Source organism: Pseudochaenichthys georgianus, chromosome 2 (genome assembly GCF_902827115.2).
Source record: "Pseudochaenichthys georgianus chromosome 2, fPseGeo1.2, whole genome shotgun sequence".
Classification (NCBI taxonomy): domain Eukaryota; kingdom Metazoa; phylum Chordata; class Actinopteri; order Perciformes; family Channichthyidae; genus Pseudochaenichthys; species Pseudochaenichthys georgianus.
The window spans coordinates 3,116,421-3,131,786 of NC_047504.1; the positions used below are offsets into that span (position 1 = coordinate 3,116,421).

Genomic DNA, 15,366 nt, shown 5'->3' on the forward strand with positions numbered 1-15,366 from the left:
TATATCCCGTACTGTAGTCTTGCATTGTTTAATGGATACCTGCTCATTACTGAGAAGTCCATAGTAAAGAAACATTCAATAAAGCTGTGTACTTCACAAAGTAACCTGTGTGGCTGTATTCTTCATGTTATCAGCTCCATCATAACTAGGTTGTGTGAGGTCTGTGAGTGTTTCAAAGCTTTGGAGCTGCGTCTGCTAAACTCGCTCACCAGGTCTGTGGACTCTATGGAGACTGCCTTTACTCCTACATGGTGTCAATGTGTCTCTTGAGTGTTACATTCATTTACCTTAAGTTAGCAGCTGTTGTAAGGAAAAGAGAGACAGTGCTCTGAAAGTGTGAACCTTTAATGTCTCAACATTAACAAACATTTACACAACGCGTAACAACTAACAAGACACAATAATGAACACAACGGAAAGATTAACGAGAACAGTGCAAGTAAAGAAGGTGTTACTGTTTAGAAAATATAATGTTCCTTTTACTTCAATAATGATTATACAATAAAACCTGAATGTGCACAGACAGACAGATATAGTGTGAGACGAAGGGCAGTCAGACAGCAGGGGGATTGAAGATACTGCTCTGCTTGCCGCCCCGGCTCTGGAAACACACACTCTTCAGTTTACCATGTTCACATTTAAAACAAGCCGTTTCTACTATCGTACCATGATGTGAACTGCTGGGCAGTGAGTGGCACCTGTTGGAGGGTCTGCAGGTCCTCCAGGGTCTGCTGGGCGGCCAGTCTGAGGCCCGGCTGCAGGCTGGAGGTCAGCCGGCTCACAGCCGCCTGCAGCCGGGGGTCCAGCAGGGGGGGGCCCAGAAGGAGAAGCACTTCCTCCTCCAGCAGCACCGACTGCAGGAGCCGCACAGAGTGGAGGCACACCTCCCAGTCTCCGTCTGTCACACACACAGAGGCTGCATTTATACAACGGCGTGCTTTATCAAAGGCTTATTCATACGTAGCGTTTGACTTTAAATGACTATACATAGGATCCATGTTGTGCAGATGACCACACCTGAAACGTGTGCTCTTCTTAAATTGTACTTCTTAAATATATGTGTAAATATATATAACCCAGTGGTATTTATGTGTTAATATTTTAAGACCACTTTTTAAATAAATTCAGCCAATTAAAGTTGAACATTTTCTAACAAATCTTAGATGATAAAAAGTCACGAATTTACATAACAAGCTAGAAATACACTTCATATTTCCCCTTATTATAAGCAATCTAAGGCTTTTGTTTTAAGGAATGAGCTGCAACACTTCATGTAACAGTAGCAACGCGTTGTTGGAGTCGGGAGGCCTGTTCATTTATTCCGGCAATTACTCTGACCTACTAATTGACCTGACAGACACTATTGAGTCCATGTAAGTTTACTACCAGGCTCGGATCCACCTGGATCAGCAAGAACTCACCTCTATTAACTCCTGAAGAACCAGGTTCAACTAACTGCTGTTTCAATTCAGACAACACGCTGAATCCGTTTAAGCGATCCCGAAGGATTTGGGTATCAGTAATGAGGTGTGGCCCTGCCTAAGGGTGAGTGTGGCAGGGTGCAGTCTTACCTTTAGGCAGGAGAGGAGAGCGCAGATCGATTTTAAGTTGTCCCAATCCAAAAATGTTTTTTTCCATTTTATTTGAAGAAAAGGGTCCACACTTTTACAGAGTTTTTACCTTCTCTCGTTACAATGTGACAATCATACAAAATATATCATGCTGTGGTCCGTTTCTAATATAAAACCCCAATTCACAGTTGTACATTTCTTACATTAAATTCTAACTTCAACTGGAATATATTTGATTATTATTGATTATAATATATTATCGTTTTAATTATTCAACTTAATATGGAGACCTCAACAGCATACATGATTGATTTTAATAACTTATAACTTACACTATATATCTGTATTGGGCCCTCAATGAAAACAGTTCGGACACCCCTGGACTACAACATAAGGTTTCTGTGTGTGTGTGTGTGTGTGTGTGTGTGTGTGTGTGTGTGTGTGTGTGTGTGTGTGTGTGTGTGTGTGTGTGTGTTGCACTATGTAGCAGTTCTCCTCACCGTCCAGCAGGGCGCAGATGAGCGGCAGGAGTCCAGAGTTCTCACTGATGCACTTCAGTCCCCTCACACTGATGCTGACATTATACAGCGCCATCAGCATCAGCCTACACACACACACACACACACACACACACACACACACACACACACACACACACACACACACACACACACACACACACAGTGTGAGCAGCGCAGCACTGACACCTACTGCACTGCACTACAGCACACACCAACATGCTGTACAAACACATTTTTAACACTGAATTTTAAAACGTAAAATGTTTTGAGTTCAAATGAGTAGTAATAATATAGTTGTACGGATAAATGTGCTGGTAATTATATGTTATATATCAGTAATAATAATAATTATAATATAATTGTTAGTGTGATAGACACTAAGTCATGTTTAGGTCGTGTTATGATTGTTTTGTGTATACTTGCCTCATACTGCTCAAACCACTCTATTACAGCCCTGTTAGAGAAACGCGGAATGTGGGTCCTTAGCTTGAAAGAAAATTATAAAGAAGAGGCGGAGCTAATGCCTGATCAGAATTCTACCGGAGATAAAGTTAAATTTGGTTGTGATAAAACGCCATCCTGTTCTAAACCACATCAAGGATTATTTCTGAAACAGTATGGAGCTCAAATTATTTTTCTCTTGCAGGTTTATCACAAGGTGAGTTCCTTTTTTTATTTCCTGCTTTTTAAACACATGTGCTCTCCAGTAGGCCTACAGCTTAGCTCTGAGTGTTAGCGATGCTTGCTAATGTAAACAAAGACGAGATTACGTCCAAAACACGTCAGGCATTGTTTCTGATAGCAACTCTCTGTGGGTCCGCCACCGATTTGACGTCATATTGGTAGCAAATCTGTATCCGCTCGTTGTACCCCCGTTTTTAAAAGATTTGGGTACGGAGGAAAAGAGAAAGGGTTTTATTTTCTGACGCTGCGTGAGTTCCCCGTCACACCGGGGACACATGACACAAGACATCAAAAAGTGCATTTTGCATGATAGGTCCCCTTTAATGTATGAATCCTACATTTCTCCATTTCAGTCCATGTCCACATTAATGCAGAAGTCGTATTAAAGACGTTTGGAAATGGAGTGGACTGTTTAACAGTTGGTTTTATAAGTGTACGGATATACATGATATATGGAGAAGAACAGTGAAGCTACAGGTGGGTGAAGCTTTCCACCACAGCTCCACGTACACTTTGAGTTTGGGGAAGACCCTGGGCTTCATCAGCTCCAGCATCTTCATCAGAGTGTCCAGCAGGTCCTGAGCCGAGGTGGAAAGGAAGTCCCGCCCACACGTCACTGCTGCGATGTCTGATAAGATAAGACAAGTCATTGGGGGGGTGCATAGTCTGGAGTGGCTGTGAGACAATAAAACAGTTTGCTTCATGTTGCATTCAGGTCCTGCAGGAGGAATTTCACAACTGACATGAATGTCTTTAAGTCATCCACACATTTAATGAAATATGGAAACAAGGCTAAGAAATTAAAAGGTTCAGATATGACCTTCAGACAGAAGGAGAAGAAGCTTCAGTGCTATCAAATATAGAATACACTATAAAAACTATTTAAAGTGATTCTAGATATAAAACTTTAACGGTGTGTCATCATGCACAGACATTTTCAGGGGCAAAACAAGTTGAAATTGTAACGCTTTCTAATTGTATATTCTCATTTTCATTGAAATAATAATACATTTTAAAAAACGTAAATTGACATAAATCCCATGTCCAAAGTCAACCAAGCTTATTTGAAAATGCGTATTTTATTATCATTTATGGCATTTTGCAGAGTTTGTGTTCTTTGATTATCATTAATGTGCTGTAAAGTGTGTATACCTGAATGAATGATTCAATTACAAATCTAATAATTAAAAGACTGTGCTTGCCTTACTTTACAGCACACAAAGACGCTGGGTCAACTCTAGAATTCCAATTTAGTTCCTTTATATATATATTTAAAAAAAACTTTATTAATCTTGGAGGGACAACTAGCTGTGGAACATGAATGGAAATTGGTCATTTAGGCAATTACCAGTAACTATGCAACCACATCAGCAAAATGTATTCTTGAACGTTTAATGCTCAGAAAACTTGAGCCCGGCCTTGTGTCTGTCCTCAGTGTGAGTATGCTCACATTGCATTAAAGAATCTGTGAACTCACTAGTAATAGTTCCAGCCAGAGCGAGCACAAACTGGTGCTCATGGGAGTTGTGGTCCTCAGTCTGAGTTTTCTCCTCCTCGTCAAGAGACCTGACGAAGCTCTCCAGAGTCTGAGCAGCTACAGCCAGGAAGGACTGCAGCTTCCCCTACACACACACACACACACACACACACACACACACACACACACACACACACACACACACACACACACACACACACACACACACACACACACACACACACACACACACACACACACACACACACATTAGGGGCTGTCAACTGATGACACTGTTTAATTTAGAACCCTAAGAGTGTTTGTCATTGGGATGAGTACAACACACACACACACACACACACACACACACACACACACACACACACACACACACACACACACACGGTGCAGAGGACTCACATCAGCCAGCCAGCGTGTGACCGTGTCCTCTCTGGAGGAGCAGCTCCACAGCAGACTGCAGGCTGCTGATCCCAGAGCAGAGCAGAAGTCTGCCTGCTGCTGCAGCTCCGCTCCACCCTGCCACAGCTGCTCCCTCAACAACAGCTTCTCCTGCACACACACACACACACACACACACACACACACACACACACACACACACACACACACACACACACACACACACACACACACACACACACACACACACACACACACACACACACACCCTTTAAAGTCCACTCATTGATCTGACTGGCTGAAGTATTGAATCCGTGTGACACAGTAAACAACATCACAGTGCCTGCCCCCCCCCCACCTCTCTCTCTTTCTGACATTCAGTCTGCCCTGCCTCCAACCGGGCCTGAAGGTGCACACAGTCCTGCCGCAGCTGGTCCTGCTCCTGCACAAGGTGCTCCTTCACTACACACACACACACACACACACACACACACACACACACACACACACACACACACACACACACACACACACACACACACACACACACACACACACACACACACACACACACACACACACACACACACACACACACACACACACAGTGTGAGCAGCGCAGCACTGACACCTACTGCACTGCACTACAGCACACACCAACATGCTGTACAAACACATTTTTAACACTGAATTTTAAAACGTAAAATGTTTCGAGTTAAAATGAGTAGTAATAATATAGTTGTACGGATAAATGTGCTGGTTATATATCTGTACACGGATCTGTTATAATAATTATTATAATATAATTGTTAGTGTGATAAAAAAAAAAATGCAATGTAATGTAATGTAATAGACACTAAGTCATGTTTAGGTCGTGTTATGATTGTTATGTGTATACTTGCTCGGGGACTGCAGAAGGAAATGATCATTTAGCTAAAATATGCCATATTTTATATTTTCTCTTTCTTTAGATGAACGTATTTTTTAGCATGGGCCTTGTTCAATAAGGCATACTAAAGCACAAACATGACAACATGCTAGTGATGAACATAATACTCTCATTACATAACCTAAATATATTGTCCATTTGACAGTAGTGCTAGGTGGGTACAGAAATAAAACCACACTTTGAAAACAAATATTAAGTTTTCTTTCAAAAATGTTTTTGAAGAAGGATAGTCTGGAATCAGCAGGGAGTGATATACTTACATTTTTAATGAGGAGTAAGAATGTGTATCCAAATATATAAATACATTTCTGTACAAAAAGTAAATGAAGAAGTTCCCCGGCTGCAGCATTCCTAAAACATACTAAATTCCAAGATGACTCACTGTGGATGGAAAAATACTGACTTCAAGTCAATTTATTCAAAACAGTTCTTACAGAACAGGAACTTCCGGTAACAGTTGCCAATAATCATTCTAAAAATGTCACCAGCATTACATTTCATGTTGCCGACTGCTTTAAATAGTTCATTGTTAGTGCTGCTCGTCATTCACATGGCAGGTGCAAATCACAAATCTACTTTGAGACCAAATGTGTACATTTTTTAGATGCCTCAGAACAACTTCTTCTTCTTTTTTTTACAATTAACAAACTAAACAAAAAGTAACTAAAGGTATTAAATAAATGTAGTGGAGTAAAAGCACCGATTTACAGTTGAAAGTAAAGTATACATAAGTACCTCAAAATGGTACAGTATGAGTAAATGTACCTCTGCTACATTTTAAAGAGAGATACAGCTACTTTATGAAATATTGTTTTTAATGTTGTGTAATGGCTATCCTTGGAGTTTTTGGTCTAAGAGTAATTTACAAACCAAGCGGACGTGTCCACACTGAGTTCACTGAGTACCTGCAAACAACTAAAAACATTTCCCCCCACATGCAAATATCGTTTTATGCCGAATGCAATCTATGATCAGTAGATATCTTACTGTTCATTTGACTTATTTAATTTATTTAGTTCCTCACCCTCCTCAGCTCTGTAGTAAAAGTGTATTTCTTAAACAAGACTTGTGTTATTTGTTGAGTTGTGTTATTATATTCTCATAAATGTTTTACACAATTTTCAAACCATGCGTTGTGTTTGTTACGTACTTGTTTGAGCTGTTCGAGCTTTATGCAGCATGTCAATCAGGTCCCTGTTCAGAACTCTGGGCAGGAACTCCCTCAGCTGCATCACTTCTGTGGTTAACTTCTCTAAATCACCTTTCCTCACTCTGACAAAACCATCCTGAAACGAAAAGATAAAGCTCAATGCATGCTTCAAAAAGAGTTTCAGATAGTATGAGCCATATAAAACTAGTCTGCACAAAACACAGAGGTAGCATCATATCATCTGTATAAGTTAGTAATAGCGAGTCATTCATAACAGGAGATAATTAAAGAACGCTCTGGACTACAATTAGCAGTTTTACTTCCTTCTCATTCATATATTTAATCATTCTGCAGTCATTTTTACAAATGATAAGATATAAGAAACGTTTTTGAGTAAAGCAATAACTACAAGATAAAATGCAGACCCAAAAATGACAGTTTAATTGGTTAATTGCAGAGGTGGAAGAAGTACTCAGGTTATTTACTTAAGTAAAAGTAGCAATACTACAGTAATTAAATAGTTACAAGTAAAAGTGTTGCATTCAAAATTGTATTGTACAATTGTAAGGGTACAAAAGTATAAGCATCAACATATAATTTAAGTACCAAAAGTAAAAGTAGTCCTTATGCAGAAAGGCATATTTAAGCACCAAATATATATATTTGTAATTATTTTATTAAAATTATTGTGCAATGTGTTAAAGTGATGTTCTTGTTAAAATTGGGATTATTAATTAATACACTACTGTAAAATGTACGTGTGTTGATTTATATTGTTTATTAACCTAAATCTTCTGTAATGTTAATATGAATGTAGTATAACATTTGCCAACAAAACGTGTTGGAGTAAAAGCATATCACTCAACACTGAAAATACTCAAGTAAAGTACAAGTAGGCTACCTCAATGTTTCCACTTAGGTACAGTAGGCTACTTGTGTAAATGTACGTTACGTTACGATACCCCACTGGTTAATTGGTTACTCAGTTTAACAGCTTTCATCAAGTGCCTCTCAAGGGTTCAAAGTCACTCATTGATTCAGAAAGATGGACCATAGCCTGCCCTGGGGTGTGTGTTGTAGTGGAGAAAATATTGAATTGCATTGATTTGTGGCAGCAGTGTGGAATGGAAAGGCCAACCCTAGATTGAACAGAGTTTCTATAATTAAGTGATATACCTGTTTCCTCGCATTTTTCTTTGCGCCATGATTCAGAGATTTTCCGCCCAATGATGACGCCATCTTGTGGTTGGTGTTGTCTTCTTTTACTTCTGCTGTTCACTTTTCCATCAGATGCCTCCGTGTTCTCCGCCACACTGTCAAACTCCAGGCCGGGTTTTGTGGCTCCCCCGCCCCGAAGAGCAGCTTAACGTTATCTCCTCTTTCTTTGTGTTTCAACCTCTTTAGTCTGCTCAGTGCTCTGAGGGACGGGGAACAAGACACTTTTATACTCCACCAATGTCTGGGGGACTACAAGCCGACTTCTCCAATGAAGAAGGCTTTATCAGCCGGTTTCCCGTCCACCGTGCTTGTCGGGATGGAGACGTTGGAGCTTTGGTTTCCCTGTTCCAGCAGCTCTCAGACCCGGCTCCACTGACGGCTGAGGACCCGTGTTACGGATGGAGCCCCTTACACTGGGCTGCTCACTATGGCCAGGTAGGGATTACCTATACATGACTGTTTACATTAAGATGTACACATTGATGAGTAGTTCTCATTTACAGTTAAACTATTCCGTGAACAACATGTATTCTACATGTACTTAATAGTTATACTAAAAAGTACTTAAGATACTTTACTTAACTGCAGTCAACCTGAATAGCGGTTTCTTCTCGTAATATTTTAACCATAACAGGGCGGTGGGTGGTTTAGCATGAACCGTTTTTAAAGGTGGATATTGTATGTATAAAATGTGCTATCAGCTTTATTTGTATAAAGTCTATGGCGCACCAGAAGCAGCCGCCTTTTTTTCTTTTTTTCTAGACCGCCTCTGATACAGTTGTTATTGTACGTGTACAATAAAGTTCGTGGGCGGAAAAAAACAAAACAAATAACTTAAATGCATTTTCATTGGTTCCAGTCGAGCCAATGGGTAATCAGGCGCCAAAACAGCCCTAGGTAAACAGAAAAAGCTATATTTCCTGATGTCATTCTCTTACACATCCATGTCATAAATAATACATGTAATATATAGTGCTTTCTTTGTACTCAAAGTTGCATACCATGTATTACATTATTGTAGTTCTTCTTTCTCAGATGTCTGAGTTTTAAATAAACAGCCTATGTGTCTGAGGAGGTGTGAAGAGTGCAGAAGAACATGGCCAGTACAGTTGGTTGTGTGTTACCTGCACACAGTCAGGTACCTTCCATTGTTCTTTCACAGTTACCCCCATGATGTGTGATAGGGTTTTTTTTATGTTCACCATACCCATTTCAATAGTCTCATTATGGCCCGTGTGTTGTGTTTCAGCTTGAGTGTGTGATGCACCTGGTGCAGCGGGGTTGTGAGGTGAACACAGTGACCAGCCGCTTCCAGCAGACCCCCACACACACTGCAGCGTTCGGAGGACACCCCCACTGTGTGCTGTGGCTGACTCAGGCCGGAGCTGACGTCAACATGCAGGTCAGTCAGCACCAACAGTATATGAAAATAAGACCAGATATTTAATACCACCATAAATTGCATTTTCGGGTTTTGTGTACCTTTGTTATTCATGTTTTATTATCTTTGCTTTTAAATGAGTGTTTTTAAATGCCATTTTATAATATCTTTCTTAATGTCTTTCCTTTGTGTAAAGCACTTTGAATTGCCTTGTGTTGAAAGGTGCTATATAAATAAACATGCCTTGCCTTTCCAGCATGTCTATAGTGTACTGTTGTGCCTGCTACAGTTATTCCCATAATGTGTTTGTTATGTTCCCTCTTATGAGCGCACCTTCCCTGTGTCTTCAGGATCTCGTAGGTGAGGCTCCCATCCACAAGGCGGCTCGCTCAGGTAGTGTGGAGTGTATCCAGGTGCTGCTGGTAGCGGGGGCTAAAGCACAGTGAGTATTGTGTGACCTCTGCTCAGGTGCTGGGGTGTAACAGTTCCTCTGTAAGCGTAATGCTAACTTCACATCAGCTGTTTGGGAGGGAACTGGCCACACTTCTATAGTCATCTATTCTATTTGTAACCTTCTTCATGTAACCATTACACTTTAAGCCTTTGGTGAAGCCTATACCCACAGAGTGTGTACTCAAATGTGGATTTCTTTCAAAAGTCAAAAAGCAGGTGTGGGGTATGGCCACTTGCTTCCTTAATGGATCCACATGTTCAGTCTCTTGGTGTTTCCTTACAACTGGAGTACAGTGGAGCACACACTCCTCTAGTATGGCTGACTAAAGCTGTCAATCATAAGAGAAACAAGACACATCTTTAGTTATCACTCCATAATAGTGGCCCAAGATTTCACAGAGAAGTCACTATTCTGAATGAGAGTTAACTTATAATAACATATCTAAATTAGACCATCTTCAACCGGGAACGTTCTGAAAAGTGCTTGGTGTTATCGCCTGCTGAATTAAAAACGTTTCAATTGTTGATCTCTGCCCAAAAAGCAGGATCTGAAGAGTAGAAATATCTATCCAGATGTGTTATTGGCCCTTCCCTTCCAGAACAGCTCAAAGTGGATGTTAACATCTCATATGTCATGTGATGATGTAGAGAACGTGAGCCAAAGCAGAACATCTCATGACACACTGAGGCAAAGGCAGTGTTTCCACTTAGAGACAAATATGAACATATCTATAATTGTATAATAAAAGTGTATCATTCTCATCCTTACTACACATCACAAAAACTGAAAGGGTGAGAATGAGATCAGTTCAGCTTTGTACAACAAGAAATGTGAGTTCTTACTTCCACGGTAGTCTAATGATAGAGTTGATCTGGTAAATGAGCTTTTCTGCCTCATCAGTGAAGAGGGCGAAGCGTGTCCAACCTGTTGTTGAACCTGTTTGATGTGTCCTGACATGTTACTTTTTAAAATGATTATTAAAGGTGGGGTAGGTAAGTTTCAGAAACCGGCTCGAGATACACTTTTTGTTATATTCCATGGAATGCTCTTAACATCCCGATAGCAATGAATATCTGAAGTGCTTTGACAACAAATCCATAAAAAAATGTCATCTGTAGAAGCCGTAATACTGTAAAAAGTACAACCAATCCGTTTTACCTGCCTGTCATCCTTCCATCGGGGGCACAAACTTATCTCGTGCCCTCATTGGTCATGTGCGCGTTCGTGTGTGTTGGAGGAGGGCTCTGTAAGGAAGTGGCAGATTTTCTCCGGTTGTGTATTTTCAAATTCTAGCGATCTCGAGCCGGTTTCTCAAACTTACCTACCCCACCTTTAAGATGTACCTTTGGCTTCCCTTTTTCAAACTGCAAACACCCTGCACGTTCTGATGTTTTACAGCTATTGAATTTGAACTCGATTTTCTTGAGTAATCCCCGAAAAGAGGCAGCAATCGCAATAATCTCAGCAGGACCACATGTCCGCTCTACACTCTCTGCAGCCGCACTCTGGCCAGGTACTTCCTGCAGTGATTGGTTGAATCATAGTCATGTCCTGACCTGCATGCTTACTCTGCTCACACAGAGGGAGGGAGTGTAGGAAGCCCAGCCTCAGGGGGGGAGACATGTGCATTGTTCAAAATACTCATTACGTACAGTAAACATAAGAAAAATTATTGTATAGAACAAAAAGTTATATTAATATTGTTAAAATATTATTAGTGTTTCATAATACATATTGTATATGTATATTGTTTTTTTGAGAAAGTGAAGAAGAAAAAACCATTGTCGACATTCTGAATCTAGTATATATCCCCCCCCCCCCATCTAACATTTTTTTATTAACCTATTATAAAAATACTGGCCTTCCTAAGATACTGTAAAATAAATTGTAATCTTGTCTTGTCAACTGTTTAATGTAGAAGTAAGCCACATTCTATAAGAAGCGAGATAAAGCAGCCAACCAGTAACATTTAATCATTATATATATATATATATTATAATATTCTATTAATTCTGTGATTTATTATTTTAGTCATGTATTCCTAATGAGTGTGTTGCAGGGGGAGATGTTGAAATGCTGTCAGCTGTCTCCCTGCTCTATAAGAACCTCTGACCTCCAGTCTTCATGTGATCTGTGCTGAGTGTTAAAGATGGCCTACAGGAAGCAGTTTGTCTCACTTCCTCTTCCTGTTCAGGTTAAGGAATGCCAGTGGGCAGACAGCAGCAGACCTGGCCCACGCTCACGGCTTCCTCGACTCATTCTGCTTCCTCTCCAAGACCAAGAAGCTGCTGCAGCTGCACGTGAGGGGGGGGCCGAATGGAGAAAGCCCCCCCTGTGGTCCGGGCCTGCTCAGCAGGAAGAGGCTGCTAACAGCCGGGGACAGCAGGGACCTGAAGAAAGCCCGGGGGGACAGTAAGACATGATTCATGTTTTAATGCACCAAAAAACTGAACATATTAGCAAGAGCACGCCAATGTCTGCACACGTTCCAGAGCGTTAGAAGACAGGGAACTGAATAACAAGGCTGGGGGCCACAGACCATAATCTTCAAGTTCCATATCCTGTTTGGCCTTGGCATATTTTACACAGGATTCTTTGTATCAAATAAAAAATCAACAACTGTCGTCACAGTATGATTCTCATATTCTCACACATTGGTACACAGGGTATGTGACATTTCAAGGCATGAGGAATATGAACCTCAGGTGGGGGGTTTGTGTAGGACCCCATCACTCAGACAAAATACATTCCGCATCTGGAAGGTTCTGAATCAGAAATCAGAATACCTTTATCCGTCCTCCAGAGGGGACATTTACATTTGTTTTAGCAGAAAAGAGCCAAATACAGCTTAATGTTAACTAAGAAGCATGCATACAAAAATATTAAAGATTAAATAGTACAATTACAAAAATTACAAAATACACATCCTGGAAGGCCTTTTCAGGAATTTGTAATACAAAGCACACCAGCCAGCCTCAGAAGCACACTCACATGCCATCATCCCAGTGTGATTCAGGATACTCACTGTGAACAGCTGTGTGATGTCACTTCCTGTGTGTCTCCTGTTGCAGTGCTGGTGCAGATGGCGGTTGGAGGTGAGGATCTGGAGAGCGTTACCATGGAGTCCGTCCCGGAGCTCCTCTCAGGTGAGACTACAGCTGTTTTCTGATTATACAGGATGCTGAACAGTTGACATCATAATAAACAGAGTTGCTACTTCCTATAACTTTTATTATCCATTCGTCTGCCAATAGTTTTCTAGATTATTCCATGAAGGGTTTGGTGTATTAAATGTCCGAAACATGCATTATATATAACATCTAATGACCAGATTTTGTGTTTCAGCGGCAGATGAACACCCCCCAGCCCCCAGCAGCCGTCCCCTCCCTCTGCCCCCCGCTGAGCCCACTCAGCACTCCTCCGCAGACATGTGTGGCTCGCTGCACCTGAGTGGCTCCCCCAGCAGCTGCGTGTCTCACCGGCCGGCCTGGGGGGGGCTGAGGGGGGCCGACTCCAGGGACTTCCTGCACTACGGACACTACCACGGCTTTGGAGACACGGCGGAGGAGCTGAGTGACAGCTCCCAGGAGCTCAGATACAGGCAGGCGGTGGGACACCTCCACCCACACTCATAGAGGGGGGGGGCTGCTCTTCAATAAGCTTAACTGGCACACATGTGATCACACGGCCAGTCACTACAGACACCAAGCACCCGTTCACCTGCAGCTCCTGTTACTACATGGCTACTTCCTGTCAACTGCATCACATGGTCTTCAACAGCTGGGACATTTACATATTGTAGTTTTGATATAGTCGTCATAGGACAGATAGCCAGTTGACATCACACTCAAACATCCAGGTGTTAGTCCTTTAGGGTTTACTCCTCTTTGTGCTGCAGATAGATACAACAATCTTTCAGAAGTGGATACAAGCACCAAAATGTCATGTTTATCCCTCTGGGGCCATTCCAAGATGGCTGTCATTTCCAACCGAGGAAAAAGTATTATACCGCTGGATCAATTTAGGTGATTTTGGTATTGAATTACAGTCAAATGCACTCTTTAGAAACTTCTTCAGAGATTTTTTGTGTCATTTTAAACACAAAATGTTAAAATGTGGAGCTTATTAGAAAGAATTCAGATGTATGTTAGGCTACCCAGTTTTCCATTGGCAGATTATTTAGATTTGATAGCTCAGATATAATCAAACACGTCTGAATTTGGTTTCTACGTGGTGGAAAATGTATGAGTTGACACCGAGATCATTTAAATAGGGCTAGTGAAAGTGATTTTGAGCAAATAATTACATTTCCAAGCCTTTGTTGGCGGCCATCTTGGGTTTTTGAGCGGCTAACATGTTTTTTTTCAAACGTCAAAAGGAGTTTATGTGCCAATTTTAGTACTTGTATCCACTTTTAAAAGCATTATCAGCACTATCAGTGTCCCTGTGCACGGCTAATACCTGAGGAACATTCTGGCAGTGTGTCCCTGCTCCAAGCTGCAGTGTTTTCTAGGCACACGCTGTTTCTGTAAAATGAAGGTGTTATGGTGCTAACAAACATCCACTGCCCCAGTTTATTTGAATAGACCATGATGCCTTTGTTTCCAGCTCCTATAATGCTGAGAGCTGCTGTTAGGCTCTGCAGTTTCTCTGAATGAACTGACCTGAAAAAGCTGTTTTATTCCGTCTCAAATGTGTCTCTGCTCCTGCACTACCAAGGGCTTTCAGGGACTATGTGTTAATGTGTGGGGGGGGGGGTCCTCCAGCAGCATCACCTGCACTCTACCAAAGGGAATATTTAAAAATCATTTGTTATTTGTATTTAGCAGATGAATGTCATTTTATAGCGCTTGTAGTATTAGGGATTTTTTGGGATATATAATAATTGGGATTATTGTCTTTTTGTAAACTGTTTTATACTTGTACTGGTTTGGCCTCTTTTGCTATTAAAACACGTTTTACAGTTTCATAAAAAAGGTTCAAGGTGTGTTTGACAACAGCGACATTAAAAGGCAGAAAAATCTAAAATCTTGGTTCTCAAAGCCGCATAAAAACGATATTTAAAAAAACTCCAACAGCACTGTCTCTGAAAATACTCCACAGAGCAGTTTCATGAGGAACTACTTTTTTTCTACTCACCAACCGTATCACTGCGTCTAAGGAAACTGGCATCTTCCCATGAACATCTCCTGCAGGTGCAGTTTGATAGGAATAAAATGTCTTCAGTAACTAGGTCATTATTTCTGGGAAGAGACTTTGCTGTTTTTTCAACATGTGTTTTTCTGCCGCTTTGAACACCACAAGCCGACATTTCTACGACCAACACTCGGCAACTCACTAACTGTATCGATAAACCGCACTACTGATTTTAGGGTGAACTGTCCCTTTAAGAAACTTTTCAATGAAGACAAGAGGTGCTTTAAGAACTCCAGGAACAAACAGAGCTGCCTGTCCTGTCTCCATAACAAGGAAGGAAATCAAATCCAGGAAACTAATGAAACACGCTTTACTTCAAATCTGAAACATCATTTATTATAAATA

At 41.1% G+C, this 15,366-nt stretch overlaps 2 protein-coding genes across 2 annotated transcripts; one reads left to right on the forward strand and one right to left on the reverse strand.

The window, feature by feature from the left end:
• Positions 1-359: 359 nt before the first annotated feature.
• On the reverse strand, positions 360-8,230 carry hsf2bp (heat shock transcription factor 2 binding protein). The gene is made up of 9 exons (XM_034098406.2): positions 7,949-8,230; positions 6,773-6,908; positions 5,032-5,135; positions 4,674-4,823; positions 4,254-4,398; positions 3,287-3,404; positions 2,072-2,175; positions 699-898; positions 360-601 (listed from the first exon to the last, which is right to left on the reverse strand). The coding sequence occupies exons 1-9, from the start codon at positions 8,009-8,011 to the stop codon at positions 554-556; spliced, it is 1,068 nt and encodes a 355-aa protein (XP_033954297.1). The 5' UTR covers positions 8,012-8,230; the 3' UTR covers positions 360-553.
• Positions 7,928-14,777, forward strand: ankrd10a (ankyrin repeat domain 10a). The gene is made up of 7 exons (XM_034098419.2): positions 7,928-8,017; positions 8,177-8,425; positions 9,240-9,392; positions 9,722-9,813; positions 12,020-12,237; positions 12,897-12,971; positions 13,171-14,777. The coding sequence occupies exons 2-7, from the start codon at positions 8,228-8,230 to the stop codon at positions 13,458-13,460; spliced, it is 1,026 nt and encodes a 341-aa protein (XP_033954310.1). The 5' UTR covers positions 7,928-8,017; positions 8,177-8,227; the 3' UTR covers positions 13,461-14,777.
• The last annotated feature ends 589 nt before the right edge of the window (positions 14,778-15,366 follow it).

Bases quoted from the DNA above. Each gene is read 5' to 3' on its own strand.
- hsf2bp (XM_034098406.2), bottom strand. From the start codon at position 8,011: ATGGCGTCATCATTGGGCGGAAAATCTCTGAATCATGGCGCAAAGAAA. The intron at 2,176-3,286 runs GTACGTGGAGCT...GTGTGTGTGTAG, and splicing joins GTCTTCCCCAAACTCAAAGT to GCTGATGCTGATGGCGCTGT. The intron at 602-698 runs GTGCCACTCACT...GTGTGTTTCCAG, and splicing joins ACCTGCAGACCCTCCAACAG to AGCCGGGGCGGCAAGCAGAG.
- ankrd10a (XM_034098419.2), top strand. From the start codon at position 8,228: ATGTCTGGGGGACTACAAGCCGACTTCTCCAATGAAGAAGGCTTTATC. The intron at 12,238-12,896 runs GTAAGACATGAT...CTCCTGTTGCAG, and splicing joins GAAGAAAGCCCGGGGGGACA to TGCTGGTGCAGATGGCGGTT. The intron at 12,972-13,170 runs GTGAGACTACAG...TTTGTGTTTCAG, and splicing joins CGTCCCGGAGCTCCTCTCAG to CGGCAGATGAACACCCCCCA.